Source organism: Cavia porcellus, unplaced genomic scaffold, assembly GCF_034190915.1.
Source record: "Cavia porcellus strain 051 isolate PalLab524CR breed Dunkin Hartley unplaced genomic scaffold, mCavPor4.1 scaffold_14, whole genome shotgun sequence".
Classification (NCBI taxonomy): domain Eukaryota; kingdom Metazoa; phylum Chordata; class Mammalia; order Rodentia; family Caviidae; genus Cavia; species Cavia porcellus.
Genome location: NW_026947497.1, coordinates 69,907,950 through 69,927,653, shown reverse-complemented (window position 1 = coordinate 69,927,653; position 19,704 = coordinate 69,907,950). Strand labels below are relative to the sequence as shown.

The following is a 19,704-nucleotide window of genomic DNA, read 5'->3' as shown; positions in this document are numbered from 1 at the left end:
ACAAGGGCACAAGAGATAAAACAGGAACAAATCCAAAGTAGAGTTTACAAGGAACTACCACAGACCTGCTCACACCAATGGGTGCAATGGTTGAAGCATGATGTTTTCTGGCAGGAGTTGTTTTTATCTCATTTCTGAAGAAGCAGAAACAGATAAAGAATTCATCAGTTGTCACAGAAGGTACTTACAGCATCCTAGAACAAATATGTGACTGGAAGTTATGAGATGAACTTGGAAGAGGCAAAAAGTTCTGGAGGGGCCTCGGGTAATGAGGTGGTCACCAGACCATGGGCTTCATTTATTTCATTTATTTTGCCATTAATTGGCCAAGTAACGAACTAACTAAATAAAACTATGCATGAGATGAGCATAGACTGTGTCTTGGGGAAGAGATGCCAGACACGGCGCCAAACTGTTGGAATGTGTTTTCTCTTTCCAGTCTCTCCTGTGACAACCCCAGCCACCTTCTTCTGTACCAGATCAAATGCCACTGCAACAAAACTGCTCCTGAAAAATTCAGCCAAGTCAACCCTAAATCAGCTAGATATTCAGAGGAGTTTATCTTTAGTCACTTCATCACATAAGAGTGATGTCAACATTATATGTTTTAGTAGCGTCTAGTATAGTATACACTAAATAAATGAATAAATAAAGGCAAGGAGGGAGAAAGGGAGGAAACAAGAGAAGAAACACTGATTTCTACCGGGAGTAGAAGAAATATTGTTAAACAATTATGGGTTGAGAAGACAGGAAATGCAACTTCAGGCGTCCCCACTTACATCACACCCTTCCAAAACTTGAGAAGTACCCAAGCAGTGTGCTCACAGACCCTTTCTCCTCTGACTACGGTGTAAAGTACTTCTTCAGAAGCAGTGTTGGCAAAGTCATGAGAATTTGGAGGCTTTGTTAGAAGAAGTTGCATTGGGCATACTTTTAACTGAGTGTGGTGGGATCCATTTTCATGGTTTGCAGTCACTGTGCAATGTGCTTATGTCAGTGCCAGCTGTCATTTTGTAAGAATAAGCTCCTTAAGAGGTTTCTAAATAGCCCTGGACTTACTAACCTCCTTACTCATAGACATGTGGGGCCAACAGTCATGTCACATGAATGTATTCTATAACACTGACTTGAGGGTCACCTTTACTGGCTCGACAGTAGGACATTAGTAGAGCACATTTCTGGATGTGTCTAGGTGGGTCGTGAAGGCATCACTTTGGGGACTGTATCTGGCCTCCATTCCCCTTTGTCTCTACCTCTGTTCCACTGGTCTCTGCTTCCCAGTAGCTATGAGATGAACAGCTGTGCCCCACCACACCCTTCCACTATGCTGTCCAACACTGCAGTCATTCAGCCATGGAATGACACCTCTGAAACTGTAAGCAAGAATAAAACTTTTCCTCCTTCAAATTGTGGGTGCCAGATATTTTGGCCAAGCAAGAGGAAAGTTGTTCCATACAAGTGCTCAGCATGGGGATTATGCTTCTGAAGAGAAAGGAGTAAAATATATGGAGACAGCAGTTAAGTCTGCCAAAATTTCTACCAATTATCGAATGTGCAAATGCATGCATACAGAGTACTAGGTTCTCAATGTTGCAAAAATAGATAATTCTCTTAGCAAGAATGTGCTCCATAATGTACTAGAAACAATTATAAATGTATCAGCAACTTGATTTTTTTTACATGAACTATACACATTGGAATTTATCAGTTTATGAACTTGTACCAGGAGTACAAATTCTTTTTTTTTTTTTTTAACAGCCACAAATGAAACAAACTTTATGGACATTTCCCCAAATTTGACATGCAGCTTAAAATTTTATGACATTAACAGTAAGAAATTATGCACATTAAAGAAGTTTTCCAAAGTTTTACTAATACTATCACTAATATATTTCTATCTACCATGTGGAAGGAAACAGTGAAATTATTTATAATCATCACAGAAACTATAACAAAATCATGTCATATGAAGATGTAACCAGGAAATATACAGCTACAGAACGTAAACAAACACCACCAGTCATTTCATACAACTGTCATTTTTCTCAATTTTCCAATTCTTGAGGTATTTCATGACTCCTATTAATTTAAAATGTGTTATATTTGCTTTTATAATCAGGAGTATTTATTTTCTTAAATAATTATTAGGATCCTGGTTACACTCCATCCCCAAAGTGAATATGTGGAAAGCTGAATCCACTGTATTCAAAATGTGACTGTATTTGCGAAAACAAATTTCCCAAAAAGGAAATTAAATTAAAATAAAATGACTCTGGTGTTCTTATTTAAAAAGGCACAAAGGAAGGGCACAGTAAGGGGACGTGGGTCCTTGAGTCAAGGAGAAAGGATACCATAGAAAAGAGCTATAGCAGGAGCCAACCTCAGACTTGTCAGTCTCCAATAAATTTCTGTTGCGTAAGTCATCCCATCCATGGTACTTTGTTACAACAGCCCCAGAAAATTGATGCAACAATCCTTTGCCCACAATTTTTTACTTGTTAGAAGTTCTTCTAAAAATTACAAACTTCAAACATTTATGCCTCCCAAAATCTAAATACTCACACACAATTATAAGTCTTAAAATTCGCTATTTAGTACATCATCTATAGGAGCTAAGGTCAATGCAGTTTCATTAGAAATCCTTAGTGTTTATACATATTTGATTGCCAATCTTTTCCCTTTATACAGTAATTTTGTACTACAGTAACCACAAATATTTAACAGAGTTGAATCATGTAACTAAAATCAAAATCTTTATTTGGTTTCTGAAGTATGTGCAACTTTATCGTCTGCATAATCACTTTATAGATTCTTTCAGATGGGATGCTAAAGAATTCCTAAATGTCAGCCCAACCTTGTACTAAATTTCTTGTTTAGTAAGTTCTTTATAGTTCAGTCTAAATGCTAACTACAAGGGATATGCTATAAGTAAAAGAGCTTAAAAATTTAATTTCTTTCATAATCATTATATCTCAACCTTTGGTTTTTTGATTTACAGGATAGCAACACTGGGGTAGTAACTTGCCTTCTATGAAATGTGTTATCATCTGTAAAGTGGGATAATTATATTTTTCTGATCATTTCAATGTGTTCTTTTTTTTCAGGATCAAATCAATCAATGGAGGTAAAAGCCCGTTGCAGTGTATTTCTCACTGTTACTTTATCAAAGGCAATGACAAAGTACCTATCAATGAGGATATCTAATTGTCACTAGCCTCCCAAAATTAGAAGCTAAAGAGTTGTTTTAAAGTCTAATCTAAGCAGTGAAACCATTACAGTCATTGGCTGGGTCATTAATCTTTTGCGAATGCCCAGGATGGCTCCTTGAAAAGCAGTTTGAGCAAATACTTGGGGGTAATTATTATACTCCACAAGATTTGGGATAAGGGTAACTTTTAATTTGTAGGACTTTTTTTTTCATAGTTCTGTAATTAGTTCATACTCAAAACAGAACAACTGGACTTCTGCATTACAATAGAAATGCTAGCATTAAGAATAAGGGTATATGAAAACCTCTTTCCTATCTGATAATCTGTTGCTAAAGAAGTGTCCTCTGCAGATAAAAAAAGTAGAGAAACACACACACACACACACACACACACACAGAGAGAGAGAGAGAGAGAGAGAGAGAGAGAGAGAGAGAGAGAGAGAAACAGCAGCATGCATGTGATTCTATGAATAGCCTAGCACTAGAACTTAGAGAACTGCCATAGAAGGCCAAACAGTCCTAGGCTCTTCATGGATCAGGTTCATATTTTCATGGATTCCCCAAATAAGGTCTTTCCAAACAAGCTTGGCTCAGGTGCACTCATTTAGCGCTTCTCTTCCAGGCATGAAACTCCATGCTCTGCTCAAAGGTTTAAGGAATGTCAGTTTTTGGACACTGACTCACTTATTTCATCCTCTCTCCAAACAGATTTGACCTGTATCAGTGGGAAATGTGCTTAGTAAACGCAGCATTCATTTTGTTTCACTGACTCTAGACTGCAGATATTAATGACCTGGATTTTATAGCTTATGTTAAAGTTTTCTCTTCCTTTGCCCTTTTATGATATCTTCAAGGATGATATAAGTCTTTCCTCCAAATGTATAAAACTGGTATTTGGTATTTGGTACAATGTTTGTATTTGTGGACTAGGTCATATTGCTTTTATAGAAATGGTCATTGTTGATGTCACCAGAAGCCTTTCTCCCATGTGGAGATAATGTATTGACGCACCACACTGAGGCAGAGGAGGATTGTGCCTCTCTTGTGCCTCTCAGAGCTCAGTAGAACTTTCCTCTCTGATGTTCAAAATTATAGGTTAGATTCCATCCCGTCATTCTGCTTAATTCTATTCCATGGCCCCCCAATCACCTCTCTCTGTCAACTGATTCAGAACTGCTTTGCAAAGGCAGATGTGAAGATGAAAAATGGACAACTGATCTGAAGTTCTCCATTATGAAAATGCCTAGGAAGCTTTCCCTGAAGACAGCCACCCAAGGGCCGTACCCTAAGAAGGATCCTCAGCAGCTTAACCCACAAGAAGAAGACTTCTAGCAGCCCTCAAACACCGAATATTATAGTACTGTCACTAAGCAGTTCCACTGATTGGCCTATCATTAAGACAATTAAAAACCCATGCCCAGAGAAACTTCTATTCAGACATTAATAGGATTGCTAAATGGTAGGGAAACCTCAAATGCCATCAGCTTATTAAAAGATAAACATAAATGTAGCCTATCCATACAATGAAATAGAAAATGTTAAAAGAATCCAGTAACATAAGTCTATATATTGCAGGATTCCAACTATTTGGAATTGGTAAATATACAGATATACAATGTAGCAGGTGAATAGTTATCTAAAGTTGGAGAGTTTGAGGAAAATGGAAAGTGTCTGCCAATAGCCATGGGATTGGTTTCTGAGGTGAGGGAATTGTGATGACAGATGTATGACTGTTAGTACATGGAAAATTAACCATACATTTTCAATGCATAAATTTTGCTTAATGCGAATTATCACAATTATATATTCCATAAGGAAAATACCCAACAGAGTGCATATGATAATAAATGAACAAAAAATGAAAATTATTGCAACATACACCAGCTCAGGATTGAAAATCTACTGAATAATATAGAACTGTTAAGGGATGCTCAAGAAACATTAATGCAAATCTAAACTTTGAAAAGTGCTTCCCGTATTTCACATACGGAGTCAGGAAACTTTTCCTGTACAGGCATATAGAACATATATTGAGCTTTATAAGCCATACAGTTCCTGGGGCCCCTTCTAATCTTGCTGTAGTGTGAAAAGAACCACAGATAACACGTGGGTAACTGACAATGCATGTGTTTCTATCAAGTATCATTTACAAAAAAAATGGCTAGTGAGAGTGGCCCACAGTTTGTGTGGCCCTGGTCTATAGTGCCCAGGTTGACTTCCCGTCCTATAATCTCCAATTCTTATTTTCCTGTCCTTGAAGAGACCACCAGCATGCCAATTATTTCCTAGATAGACTACAGAACAAACATTTCTATTCTTTGGATGCAGTGTGTAGCAGGATTAAAAATAGGGTTTCCTGGGTATGCATAATGACACATACCTGTCATATCAGCACTTTGAGAGACTGAGACAGAAAGACTGCAAGGTCAGGCTCAGCAATTTAGCAATTTAGCAATTTAGCAAGACACTGTTTTGAAACAAAAAGCGAACTTAAAAATGGTATGGAGATATACCTCAGTAAGAAGGCCCCGGCTGGGTCCAACTGTCAGGACCACACACACACACATACACAACCAAAGTAGAGGGCTGCTTCTTCTGAAGAAAAGTATGAACACCACGCTGTATAATTTGGTTCTGACCTATCCTATCCATGTTTAAGACTCAACCCAAGGTCCTGTGCTAACCCGAGGCTCTGGGGCCTTTAAGAGACGTGGCCTAAGGGAGGTCTTCAGGTCTTTGGAGACTCTCCCTGGAAAGAGACTGAAACCTAGTCTCCTCCTCCTTTCTTCTTCTAATGCCACTGAGAAAGAGCCATGAAGCCAATACTCCCAGAACAAAATCTCTAAAGCTCTGCAGCAAAGTTAGCCTAGCCTGTATAAGGTGATAGTCTCAGATACTTGTTAAAATTACAGAAAGCTGACTAACATACCGTCTAAGTTTACGTTGAATACTGCATGCAGACACCACCAAAACTGAGGAGCAGGTAATGGGTAGATCTATAAACAGTACAACTAGCACACATATCCCTTATTCTTTCATTTCACAAGAATTCCTAAATGTACATCAGAACGACAGTTTTTATATTTGAGGAGATATAAATGTCAAATATTTATAAAGGCTGAATTTAAAAAGGGTCTGTTCTCTTAAATCTAGATTTAGGGTATAATTTCAATTCCTTAACTTTTGATATAGTCTTGACTGTGTCTTGGGCTACGAATAATGTTAAAAAATGTTATGTTTTATAAATACAACTCACATAAAAAGACCTAAGTTCTGGCCCTCTGGTGTCTGGTATCAGCGGGATATTACAAACATTACCTCTGAATATACGGAATTATCACCATATATGCAAGTGTTTGGTAAATATATAAGATATTGTAAAAATGTTCTAAAAATGTAATATTATATAACATAAGGCATATTATTATACATTTAAAACATGTAACAGTTTAAATAAGCAATCTTCTAGAATAAAACGAATTGTATTTTCTAAAGAACATCCCTGGAATTCCTGGATGAAACAGAGCAAACACCATACTATTTGCTAAGAATATTTCAAAATGTTGGATTTTATGTCTTTTAGAAAACCAGAGGTAAAATAACAAGAAAGTTTTTGCTTGTGGGCTAGTGACTTTTGAAAATGTACATTTAAGATTCAGTTTTGGAAACTCCTAATACTCTACATGCAAAGTATTTTAAAGCATTCATATCTACTATTGACGATTGTACATCAATAATGGTTAAATATCTGTTGCTCCAGAAAAGATCAACTATACTTTTTCCTCTGAAGTAGGAAAGTAGAAGAGGTTAAAGATGACCAAGAAGGAAATATGATTCCCAAAGAGATACAGCAGTAAGTCAAGTAGTTATTTTTCTGTGAAGTTAAAATAAAACAAAGCAAAAAATCTAATTGAAGTTTTCTCTTTTTGAAAACCAAAAACAATCACAGATTACCAAAATCTTCTATTAAAACTATTCAATTAAAAAACAATGCTAGACATCTTGGGTATGTTAAGAATTTCAATATGTAAATGATAAAGTTTGCATGAATGAATAACAGTCATAGACATTTCTTAGTGTACAAAGAAACATTTAAAATCAGGAAAGAGGGAGAAAATGACAGTGTTAGAATCACAGAGGAACTAAGATGAGGTCTTTTCACAGCAGAATGCAGACAGCAAACTAGGAGCCATATTCTATTGTTAAGAAGTTTTCCAGAAGGGACAATAGGTGAATGAATCAAGAGACAAGTTAAGTTTGACAACACTCATTATTATGTCTTTTAAAGATATCTTACTCCTGACTCACCTGCCTGAAACTCTTCGGGAGCAATGTGGAAAAGAGTTAAGTGATATACAGAAATCAGACTTAGTTTTCTACTCAAGTGTGCCCCTCACCAGTTACACACATCTTTCAGTTTGGATAGTGCATCAGGGCTCAGATTTCTCGACCTTGCAGAAGGATTCTGAAAGTTGCTTCCATATCTGAAAGTTTCACTAGGCTAGCAAGGAGGCAGATAAGTATTTCTTATGTGTTCCAATTTACATCCTTCAGACTTGTACAATACAAATTTTTCAGTCATGAAGCTGATCCTTCAAGTCCAAGAAATTGACACATAGACTCTTATCCATAAAGGAAATAAAACATTAAATCAACAATTTGTAGAGTAAATGATTAGGTAGAAAAATTTAAGGAATCTTAATGAAGCTATTAAAATAAGGTTAACACAAGACCAATGTATAAGCCATTTATATGTCCATATGCTGACAATATTTCAAATTGAAGTTTTAAAATGCCATTTACAACAGAATGCCAAAACATGAAATGTATAGGGAGAAATTTAATTAAATGTGTATTTTACTCATAACGATAAATTAACAGAAACTAATAGAGATGTAAATACTGGATTAATAACATGACAGCACTTGGGCTGGGGACTTAGCTCAGTGATTCAAGCATTAGGTTGGTAAGCGCAAGGTTGTGAGTTCGATCCCTGGTAATAAATAAAATAAAATAAAATAAAATAAAATAAAATAAAATAAGATAGGGGCTGGGGATTTAGCTCAGTGGCATAAGTGCCGGCCTTGCAAGCAGGCAGTCGTGAGTTCGATCCCTGGTACCGATAAAAAGGAAAAAAGACTAAATAAATAAATAAAATAAAATAAGATAACATGACAACACTTGTGTTAGTGTGGTCACTAAATCCATTCAACGGAACAAATTTGAGTTTGATATTTTTGCTTAAAAAGCTGCTCAATTCTGAAGCAGGAATTATTATTTATTTGAGGAGAATAAAAGAAATTTCTTTAAGCACATTATTAAACAAGAATGTATAATATTAGTTACTCTGGGGATGTAAAGTTTTAAAATAGCACCTATGTCCCCTAAATAGGTACATAAATAACTCTAGTACAATAAACGTGTGAAAACATCTAAAAGAATGGATGCAATAATTTGTAACTAGATTTTTAAAAGAGGATAAATCTTCACTAGAGAGGTTAGCATTAGCTGAGTCCTAATGGGTCATATACAAATGTGCAAATGTGTTCTTATCTGAGGAAAGACTGAACAGACTAGAAGAAGCACCTCAGTGAGCAAAGCTGTGGAGACGGGAATTAACTAGGAATATGGCTTATGAGCTGGAAGCTAGGACACTCAGGGAAAGATAAAACTAGGCAGTCTGCTGGGAGTTTCAACGTATTCAGTAATTGAATGAGAAAAACTGCTTCCTCCTTTCTCCTTTCCTTTCCTTCTTTCATTTCTCTGTCTTTCTGTCTGTGGATCTGTCTGTCTCTGTCTCCTCTCTCCTCTCCACCCCTTTCCTCCCCTCCTCTCCTCTCTTCTTCTATATCCCTTCTTTCTTTCTCCTCTTCTGCTCCTTTTCCTCCATCTCTTTCTTTTCTCTTCTTTCCCTGCTCTGTTCCAGGGACAGTAATGTACCACATAGTACAGATGAGTCCCAGGGAAGTACGTCTGGGGATTGAATCCAGGATCTGAGCTACACGCACAATCCTTTTTATTCATTCATTTATTTATTTAATTTTGAGATTCGGTCTTGCTAAACCCAGGCTTGGTTAGAACTTGTGATCCACTTTCCTCAACCTCTAAAATTGCTGGGATTACAGAGGTGCACTACCACACTTGGCTGGTTGAAAAATTGATATTTGAAAAGCACAATTATTGAAAAGGACAGAGTTGTACCATAAAAAGACTGATCGGGTACTATGCATAAAACGAATGGGTACAGAGGTTGGCTGGAGAAACAGACATTAATTAAGAGGCCATGTCAGTGAAGAAGTGAGAAATGAAGACAATTAAGTTGGAATTAGGTAAGAAAATAGATTTGGGACTTAGTGGGATCAAAAACAACCTGGGGACAAATGATATGTGGGTTAAGGGAACCAGGAAGCCTCCCCCAGGGGTTTATTGGGTGCTTCCCCTCAGAGCTGACCTCATCCACGCTGCAGAGCCTGCACAATGATGCTGATGTGGAGTTCCTGCCACCCAAATACTAAATCATGCAACATGTGACAAACAGCAATGGGACAGAGGCAATGTTCAGAAGACCTGACCGAGAGGTGTGGCTCTCCAGGAACTTGACCTATGGCTTTTACGTAAGAACTCATCGCTGAGCTTTTGAACCCTGCTCAGTAAGAGATAAAAACCTCTACTCGTGCTTACTGTTCATGAATATGGGTGACATCCATTAAGTGGTGTGAAAACTAAGAAGTTCTGTCCAAAGAGTCATTACAAGTTTTACTGCCACTGGGCTGCTCAAAGGATCTCTTTCATTTCTCTTCTTCACACAAAAGCAGGTATTCACAACCAACCTGAGGTAGGTGTCAGCACCCATCTCTCTGCCCATCCTAACAGTTATTCTTTTCTGTTGCTCTGACTCTAAAATTGAGATGTTTAGCACAGGGGTTACCATAAAGATGGTTCTCTTTCACCTGATAGTAATTTCCTGCAGTGCACCCAGCATATTTGTTGAAAAGCTTTAAATATCCTGGTTTTAGGGCAATGTATAAAATGCTACCATATCAACACTCTCAATTATTTCTTAATCTTATTTTTTTTTAATCCTAACAAAAATGACAGTCTGGGAGTTCCATCAGCCATGAGCTCCACAATTCTTCTCTGAATCACAAAATATCACCCCAAAACCTACAATTTCAATGAAAAGTAATGATCTACTCTCATTCTGGAGAACAAACACTTTGAGTTACTTTTACAGAGAGTGTGTTGATCTTTAGGTTCCCATCATTCTTAATGACTTTCCAAGGAATGTTCAGGAGAAACGCTGCTAGAATTTAACATAAATGCTACAGTGAGTGGAGTGAATTCTCAAGTGCACCATGCCAGAGCTTGCCTGTGTTTTGTAGTTCGTTACTGTCCCTGGAACAGCACTGAGGCAAGCTAGTCTAGACCTCCTGGCTTTATGCTAAGGAAATGGCACCAAAGTCACATTCAGAATCCTTAACCAAATCATACAGAAAATACACATCCCATTTCACAGGAGAGTCAAAATAATGCACAATATGAAAGTTCTGTGAATGACATGGGCACATGGAATTAACACTGGTGTCTCCAAACCAGCACAAAGATTCTACTGTACCTTGAAAGGGATTTCAAATGAGAAGAGAACATTTCTCCTTTATAAAGAGTTGCTTATAACAATATTTTTCAAGGAACTCAATTCAGATGTTACAGGAAACACATTACAGCCTATGGTAGCATGCAAATTCACGGCTCAGCACATTATGGAAACACAAATACATTCCCTCTTGTTCTTATTTATAGCACTACAATGTAGGAAAATTGAAGCAGCTAACCTGAAAAATCACATGTATTTTTTTTATTAAAATATTTTTCCTCAGTGAGTTTAATGCCAAATTTCCCAGAAATTCTCAATGTGATGAAAGAACACTGTTTTGAGATGCAAAGATAATTTTTCCATTGGTCACTATAAAATTAGAAGTAAGAAAGCCAGGGGAAAAGCTGAATGGAGCTCGCTTGGCAACTGTTCAGCCCTTGGAAATTTCCAAGTCCTTCGTAATCATTAATTAATTAGTGAAGATGATATTACTCTTTGCTGAGGTTGAAAGCACAGCATACAGAGGTCTGGTGGTTTTCCTAAAATTGAAAGAGGAATGTCCAGGAAGAGACAGGGTAGGAATCAGCAGGAACGCATTCCTCAAACTTGCAATTATGTCACACAGCCACATGCAGCCAATATAGAAACAGGAGGGTCCTCTGTGCAGAGGTGCAGTTGAGTCCGGCAGTGTTTCCCTCCAAGATCAACTGTGTAAGCACTCCCTCCCTCCCTTCGTGCCCCAACACATGGACTACGTCCTGTAGCTTTCTCTCTCCCCTTTTCCAAAGCACAGATAGCTAAATATCAACCTCTAAACACTCATCTTAATATCATAGTGGAAAAAGTACATAATTTGATTTTCATTCTTAATATGCACCATGGAATGTGATATGTGAAGATGTGATAATGCTGAAAAACACACATTTCAAAGTTTTTAAAGTGGCATGGAATCTATTGATATCTATGCCCTGGAATAGTGTAATAAATCACTTTGGAAAACTACCTCATTCAAATCGGAGAACAATAAAGTCCTGGTGAATGGTTAATAAAGTCTCATTCCATCACCCGAAGCAGGATGGTGAGCACAGACCAAATGCTGGTCATACAGCTGAACTGAACATCTCAGGTGCAGGCTTTGCAATGGGCCTCACTGTTTCCTTGACCAATGGATTGGTGCCAAATGCTGAACAAGGACCTTCCAGAGTATTCTGTGTTATCACTGGACAACAGAGCATTTGAAGAGTGGCTCTGGACTTCGCATTGAAAAATTCCCTCCATGTGGATATATTTTTGCTTTTCCTCATGTCTGGTTCCACATGTGGGGCTAACAGCACTTACAAGGGAACTCAGGGGTCAGCTCTGTCTTTCCCTTAGAAGTATCACTTACTGTTCCTTCCAGGCAGCCTATTTTGGACCAAGCAAAATGTGCCTGGACCACAAATGCCAAGAGCAATTGCCCCAACCTAAACTTTTATCATAATCTGAATTTGCTGCAGTTGTGTAAAAGTGAGGTAAGGTGATCATTTTTTTTTTTTCTATTTCTAAACTGTTTCTGTAGGACAGTCACAAAGGGGAAGACTGTATAGCTAAATTATATCAGACAAACACAAAGCATTTCTTATCAAAACATTTCTTTTCATAAAGAGACTGTAGAAGCATGGCATGTTACAACAATCACTTGGAATTGTAACTTGGAATCTTTATGTTGGAAAGTGATTGTGGCTGGCCCACTTTTGCATGGTGGGTGCAAATGAGGTTGGTGGATTCCCTCCTTGTCCACGATAATCACTAGGGAGCTGGTCTGTACTCTTAAGGAACTTGGTGTTCACTTGGGCGTACCACAAGCAAGGCAGAAACTGTCACTCCAGACCGTATAGGACAGTTCTGTTAGAATGTCTGAAACGAGTAGCTTGCCAAAAAAAAAAAAAAAAATAGAAAAAGAATAAAAGACGCACATCCATCTTCTGCTGTGATCACCTCTTAAAATTACCTTTAAGCCAATCAAGGGCTCTCAAATTTCTGATATCTAATAGTTGTTCCTAAAAGGAAAGAAGGGTTCAGTTCTAAGTCAGTGGCTGGAAGCTGCATCGGCTCCTTCATTTCACCTTTTCCAAGTAATTCTCAAGGCTTTCTCTTGCCATGGGGAGAGGAAAGAGACTGAGTTTGTTCAAGTTCTAAAAGAAAAGTGAGTATGGATTCATAGTAGTATTTTTTAAACTTTGATAATATATTTATTAACTCAGTATAACCAAATATTATTTTCAATAGAAAAGGAACATCAAAATTATTAGTAAGATATTCTTTCTGGTATTAAGTCTTTAAAACCTGAGGCATATTTCAATCTTGTGACACATTTCAATTTAGATGCTACATGTTCATTAGACAGGTAACTTGATAGGTAGAGTTCATAAAATTAACAATTGAAAGTATAGATTAATTTAACCACATCATTCCAACTCAATGTAGACATTTTCCTAACAGAATCATACATAAATTTTTAAGTTTACACATATACCAATGAAATTAAAATTTAAAGATCAGGATGGGTAGCATTATATTTTATGCAGTCAGCTGAAGTTTGCTGAATATGTTGACTTAAAAGGCATCCATATAATACTGATAAGTAAGCCAAACAACACAAGAAAAATCATCACCCGCTAAGAATTTTCAGACATTGCTTAACAGGGTCAAGGGCAGAAGAGTAACTATCTCCCCGGAGAATCAGTGCAGGAAGAAATGAATGACAAAGAAGTCCCATTACACTGCCTCCCAAGGGGTATGTGTGCCCACATTACCTTGATCCTATGGATGTCTCCTGCCTCCTAAATCTTTGGCCACTTGTTCTACCCTAGCAGGATTGCAGTTCCAACCCTGCTTCAGTTCTGACCACTTTGGAATGGGCACAGACTGACCACAGCTCACCTGAGGAATACCCCACATACCTCTCACTTAGACACACAGCAATGACTTGTAGCTGTCAAAGCATAAGATGCTGCCTACTGCTTCACTATCTAAATCAATGCAATATGTACGTGGAGCTTTCCTCCTTGGGATGTTCTGATCAATAGGATGCACAACCCGGAAGAAATTACTTTTTCTTCCTTCCCCAGAACAGATTTCCTTGATGTACTATGATTCATATGGCTTGTTGGGAGAAAATTTTTCAAAACTGAGCAGTTAGTTGCACTTGACAATAAACAGTAGCCATGTTCCTAATGGATCTGCAAATAGGATCTGTATTTTATCCTATTTCATTTTTTTTGGAGTTGTATTTGTTAGCAAAACAAAAGAGAAGCAGATGCAATTTTGCCTTTAGCTTTGCTTTCTGGGTAAGGCAGACAAAGGGAAGTCCTCTGCCTCCCTGATACGTGTTGATGAGTCCCTTACCTTTGGCTGCAGTGAGGGTCCCCCAGGAGTGGCGCCAGGATCTGTGATGTAGGTCTTCTTGGGAGCAGTGGCTTGATACATGCCAGTAGGGTTCTGGTTCCCAGCCCCAGGAGGAGCGTACCCTGGATCGCGCTTCCAGGTGTTCGGATGACCTTGTTGACCATAGGCAGGATCCGAGTCATTTCTGCCCCCATACCCTGGCCCTGTGGTATAATAGGGATCATAATAACGTCCTTGGTTGGGGGTATAACCATAGGCAGGCTCAGGCTGAAGTCCTGGTGGTGGAACATACCCATAATCTGTGCCTCCTCGGCTTGAGGGAGGTGGACCCTGCCCCGAGACAGGAACTGGCTGAGTGTTATAGCCATGGGGCCCAGGGCCATACATTTGTCCTGATGAAGGGCCAGCTGTGTAGTGAGGGCTGGGTTGGGCTGACTTCACTTGCACGTTGAAGGTAGGTCTTGATGGGGTGGATGCTGTGGTATAGGAGGCTGGGACCGGCTGAGGCTGTGGTTTGAGGGTTCCAATTGGAGCCACAGGGATGGGTCCAGCCTGGGGTGAAGCCTGAGGTTTCATTGTAGACTTTTTGGTTGCTGTTAGAGGGGGTTGGTTTGGGATGACCATTCTTTTATGTCCTGTGACAGGGGTGGCAACTGGAGGAGAAGCTGTTGAACTAGCAGAGCCCTGGAGGAGGAAAAAGAAAAAAGATGAAGATTATTGCCAATGAGACAAAATTAAAATGCACTAATGAACAAATATTAATAACAGCTAATTATTATTCATGTATAAATATGGTAAATAAAAATTCAATGTGATTCTGCCCTAAAAGTCAAAGACTAAAATAGAAACCAGTCATGTGTATGTGTATACAAATAAACTGTAAAAAAAAACTAAAGAGAAAAATCTATTTCTAATAGCATCCAAAATAAACAAAAAATGCCTAGTCTAAAATAAAACTTAACCTAAACCAGTGATAAATGGGTATACCAAAAGCCACAAGACATTGATGAAAATAACCCCTTTCTCCACAAATGGGAAGACATCTGTATTCATGGAGTGGTAGACTTAGTATTGCTAAGAAATATTCAACCGTGCAAATAATCTGAAGATTAGGGCAATACTTGCCAAAATTTCAATAACTTTTTTTTTAGAGAAATAGAAAAATACTTCTGAAGTTCATACAAAACCACAAAGGCGCATTAACAGCTAAAGCACTACTGGCAAGGAAGAGCGAAGCTTATACATGTATCACAAGAAGCATAGGTCATAATTCCTGATTTCAAAATATATGACAAAGCTACATAATCAAAGCAATGTGATATTTGCATTAAAAGATAAAATGCCAATGGAGTAGAATAAAGAATCCAGAAATGAATTCACACATATAAATCAGTTTTATTTTTGCCAAGGGTGAGATTACACAATGGGAAAAGAACATTCTTTTCATTGAACAATGCTGAGAAAAAGGGATATCCACAAGCAAAGGAATGAAACTGAACCCTGCACCTATACCATCAACTAAACCTTGATGAAAGACTTAAATATGTGAAAGACTTAAGAACTGGAAATAAATATTTACAAGAAAACTCAGAGCAATGCTTCATTGGATTTGGCAACCATTTCCTGGATATGACAACAACAACAATGAAATCAAACAAGTGCACACCTGTCAAACTAAATAGTTCTGGATAGCAAACAGCATAAAGACACATGACAGAAAGGGAAAGAATATTTAAAGGTCATATATCCATTAAAGGGTTAATCTTCAAAACAGATCAGAGACACTTAGAACTCAGTAGTAAAAAGTAAGACAACACGTACTGAGCTATCACTCCATGATGGCAGGACACCTATTATTAAAAACAAAACAAAAGAGAACAGTAGTTGTAATTTTTGGACAATATTGGTAGGGTACAAAAGACGCAGAAAAACAAAATCAAGATCTCAAAGAGGTATCAGCACGCCTCTGTTCACAGCAGCATGAAATGCAAGAGCCAAGATACAGAAACAAATTACATGTCCCACAACAGATGGAAGAGCAAAACCAAAACAACCACGCTGCATGCATACAGTGGAACAGGGTCTGCTTTGCATAAGGAAACTCTGCAATACTCAACAACATGGATACTCCTGGAGGACCTATAAGTACATGAAATGATCCAGTCTCAGACAGACAAATGCTGAATGACTCTAAGAACTGTCAAAAATAGTCACTTCAATAGAATCGAGGAGTGAAATTCTAGGTATGGTGGTCTCAGAAGAAGTGAAAATGTGGAATTCCTAATCAATGGACATAAATTTTTGGTCAAGAAATGTGAATAAACTCTAGAGGCTTGGTGTTCCATACTTGGTATCTAACCGTAATGCATTGCATGCTTAAACTTTTGTTAGAAGAGTAGCAAGACAAGAATTATGATGTTATTTTGACTTGTGCAAAATAGATGTTGAGGTCCTAATCCTACAGAGAGAAGATGCAGGGGGTAGGTACATCTCTGCTCTCATTATAGACCTGTTCTCTGACACATGATAAAGTCCAATGGGATAGGGGGACGTCTTCGTCCCAGGACACTACCCCTCCAATTAATCTCACCTGCTTTCATGTGTTGAAGGTACTTGGAAAATGACTGGTGAAAAATACTACATAAAAGACTCTTGCAGGAATTTGAGTCTCAGAAAAATGACATGTATTGGTAATTATAGATGAGTGTAATGTTTAAATGTGCTTGATTTTTGAAATGAAACAAAAGTAAAATGGAATGCCTAGTACATGCTTGGAAATACGAAATAAACTAATGAATGGAAACACTCCTTACTTGCATCTTTAATTCAATTAACCAGATACATGGATGAGCTGAATACTACCATAGTTCTTGTTAACCATGAAGATGACAAATATGCTTTAAAATGATCCTGTTTTTTTGTTTGTTTCTTTGTTTTACTCCTTTTTCTTCCAATGAGGTAAAATACATATGACTCCAAGGGCAGAGGAAATTTATATATACATTTATATCAGCACATACACAATGGAATTCATAATATGGTTGAGGGAAATCTTCTCACCCACTACAAAGAACTCTGCAAAGGTGCTATTTCCCAGAAGAGGCAATGGTTACTGGAATCATGCTGTGATGCCCTCACTCCCAGCATCCAGCAGGGTTTAAATAGTGTGCATGAGAGAATGCATCTACGTGAGTGAATGTGTCATGAAGAAACATCTGTGCAAAGGGCCACTTCTGAGCAGTGAAATCTTTATTAGTTTCTTTGTATTCACTTGCACATTGGCTCCACTTTGTCAACTATGTGACTTTGAATATTTCTTCTGGGATAGAATTTACAGCTGTAGCCTACAGGGTGCCCGTCACCAGCCTGGTTGCTCAGTCACTGTTCCCATTTATGGTTGAGTTTGTAAACTGCACAGAATATGAACCCTGGGATTTTGCTGATCTTGTGTTATCAAAGAAAGCAATTTCATGTCCTCTTTCTTTCAATTCTGTCTCTGTTGATATATTTAAAGACTGACATAGATGATCAAAAAATGCTGACCATGAAGTTTTTCTTTTTTCCTTTCTTGTTTTTTTTTTTTTTTTTTTTGGTTATTGTTGTTTAATTGGAATTTTCCATGCCCTTTATTAGAGAATGTTGGATTGTTTACTGGGTACTCCTTCAGAAATGTATTCAGCATACATAATTTAATAATAAACTGTTTAATGGGGGAAATGTATATGATGGTACTACAGGAGCTTCCTACAAGGAGAAGGAAAGGATACTCCATCAAGATGTAATATCATCCTGTTTGTTAATAAGATTACCAAGAGAAAGAGGGAGAGAGGGACGGAGGGAGGGAGAGAGAGAAAGGACGAAGACCATGAAGGAGGAGGAGATGGAGACTGGAAGAGGGAGAGGAGGGGAAGTGGAAGAAGAAGAGGGAAGGGGAGGAGAAGGAGGAGGAGGAAACAGGATGAACAAGAAAGAGGGGAGGAGAAGGAGAAGCATAAAAAAGAGAAGAGAAAGCAAGAGGAGGATGGAAGAAAAAAAGGAAGGGAAGAAAATAGAGCAAGCAAGGAAAGAAAAAGAAAATAAAAAGGGAAAAGAAAGAGAAAGAGAAAGAAAGAAAAGGCAGAGAGATTAAATCTAGAATTAAAAGGCCCCTAGGAAACCACAGGTGAGACTAAAGAGACATAGAAATGATGGCTACAAGAGTGAGGATTCCACAGGAACAATGGTGCACTCAAACTAGGCCTCCCAGGGAGCTGACTGACACCGCGCTTGTACACAGGCTCATTCAGGGGCAGCACGGCCAGCAGGGAATTAGCAACAATCTGTGTCTCTCCAAACCAAAGCAGTCATGTTCCCTGCTTCTTCAGCACTGGAAGAGATTTCTCTCCAACGCATTTTCAGTCGCATCACTTTACTGTGTGAAAGGCATTAACCAATGAGTGGGAACTTGAATTTGCACCTGCTTCTTCCACCTTGCCTTCCGAATCCTGTCATGTCCCTCCCTCACTGGTCCAAGCTTGCTCACATGTCAGAGACTGCACCCGTGAACTTCCCCAATTCTCTCTGAGTTATTACTATTTAGTACCAAGGATCGAACTCATGATTTTGCCAGGCAGGCGCTTATGCCTTTTTTTTTTTTTTTTTTTTTTTTGTCTTTTCTGAGATGGGGTCTCGTTACGCAGTTCAGGCTGGCCTGGAGCTCACTTTGTAGCTAAGGCTGATCTCAAACTTGCAAGGATCCTCCTGCCTCAGCCCCTGAGTGCTGGGATTACAGGCATGAGCCACCACACCCGGCTGGAATCCCTTAAATCTTAACCTGAGGGCCAAGTACCTAAACCAACTTTCGCCTGGCTCTTCTTGCTTGGTTCTCTTCTTTTTCTATATCTGCACCCACAAAGGTAGAAACAAGTGCCTTTTATTGAATGATGCCTTGCAAATAGCTTTATCCTACTGAGCACACAGTAGGCAATTAAGCAATGTTTAATGCATGAATAAATGATCATCTCCCCAGAAATATGTGTTTGTTTTGACAGATTAAAACCAACCAGGAAAAGCATGCACTAATTCCCCTTATTGACTTAATGCATGCTGAATAGTAGTAATGTCATTAATTTTCCCCTTCCTCTAAATCATTTAGTAATTTTATTTTGGGATTTTATTAATACTATTATCTCTCCAAAAAGCATTTGAGGTTCTTATTTTCATTTTACTGGTTAGATTATAGAAGTTCTACTTGAAGGCAATAGTTAAGGGATAAATTTTAAATACATTTATCAGAAAAGAAGAGATTAATGCAGTTTAAAATGATATTTTATCACATATCTGAGACAAAATCCTTTTCAATTAAGTAGCAAATAATCACAATACACCAAATCCCAGAAATTCCAAATCACTTATTCAATAAAAATTTATTGAAAATCTACCAGGCATTGAACTGGCTATTAGGATCTCAGTTACAGTACTCAGAAAATTACTACTTATTCAATATTTTGTGAAAAATTTAAAGTGATGAGAAAAA

At 38.0% G+C, this 19,704-nt stretch overlaps 1 protein-coding gene across 13 annotated transcripts in view; it reads right to left on the bottom strand.

Annotated features, from left to right (window-relative positions):
* Lpp (LIM domain containing preferred translocation partner in lipoma) overlaps positions 1 to 19,704 on the bottom strand; it is a 606,732-nt gene that overhangs the window by 218,992 nt on the left and 368,036 nt on the right. For all 13 annotated transcript variants that reach the window (XM_013160167.3, XM_063261224.1, XM_013160168.3 and 10 more), the window contains one exon: positions 14,190 to 14,873. In XM_013160167.3, coding sequence (XP_013015621.1) covers positions 14,190 to 14,873 — 684 coding nt within the window. The remainder of the gene's footprint in view (positions 1 to 14,189; positions 14,874 to 19,704) is intronic.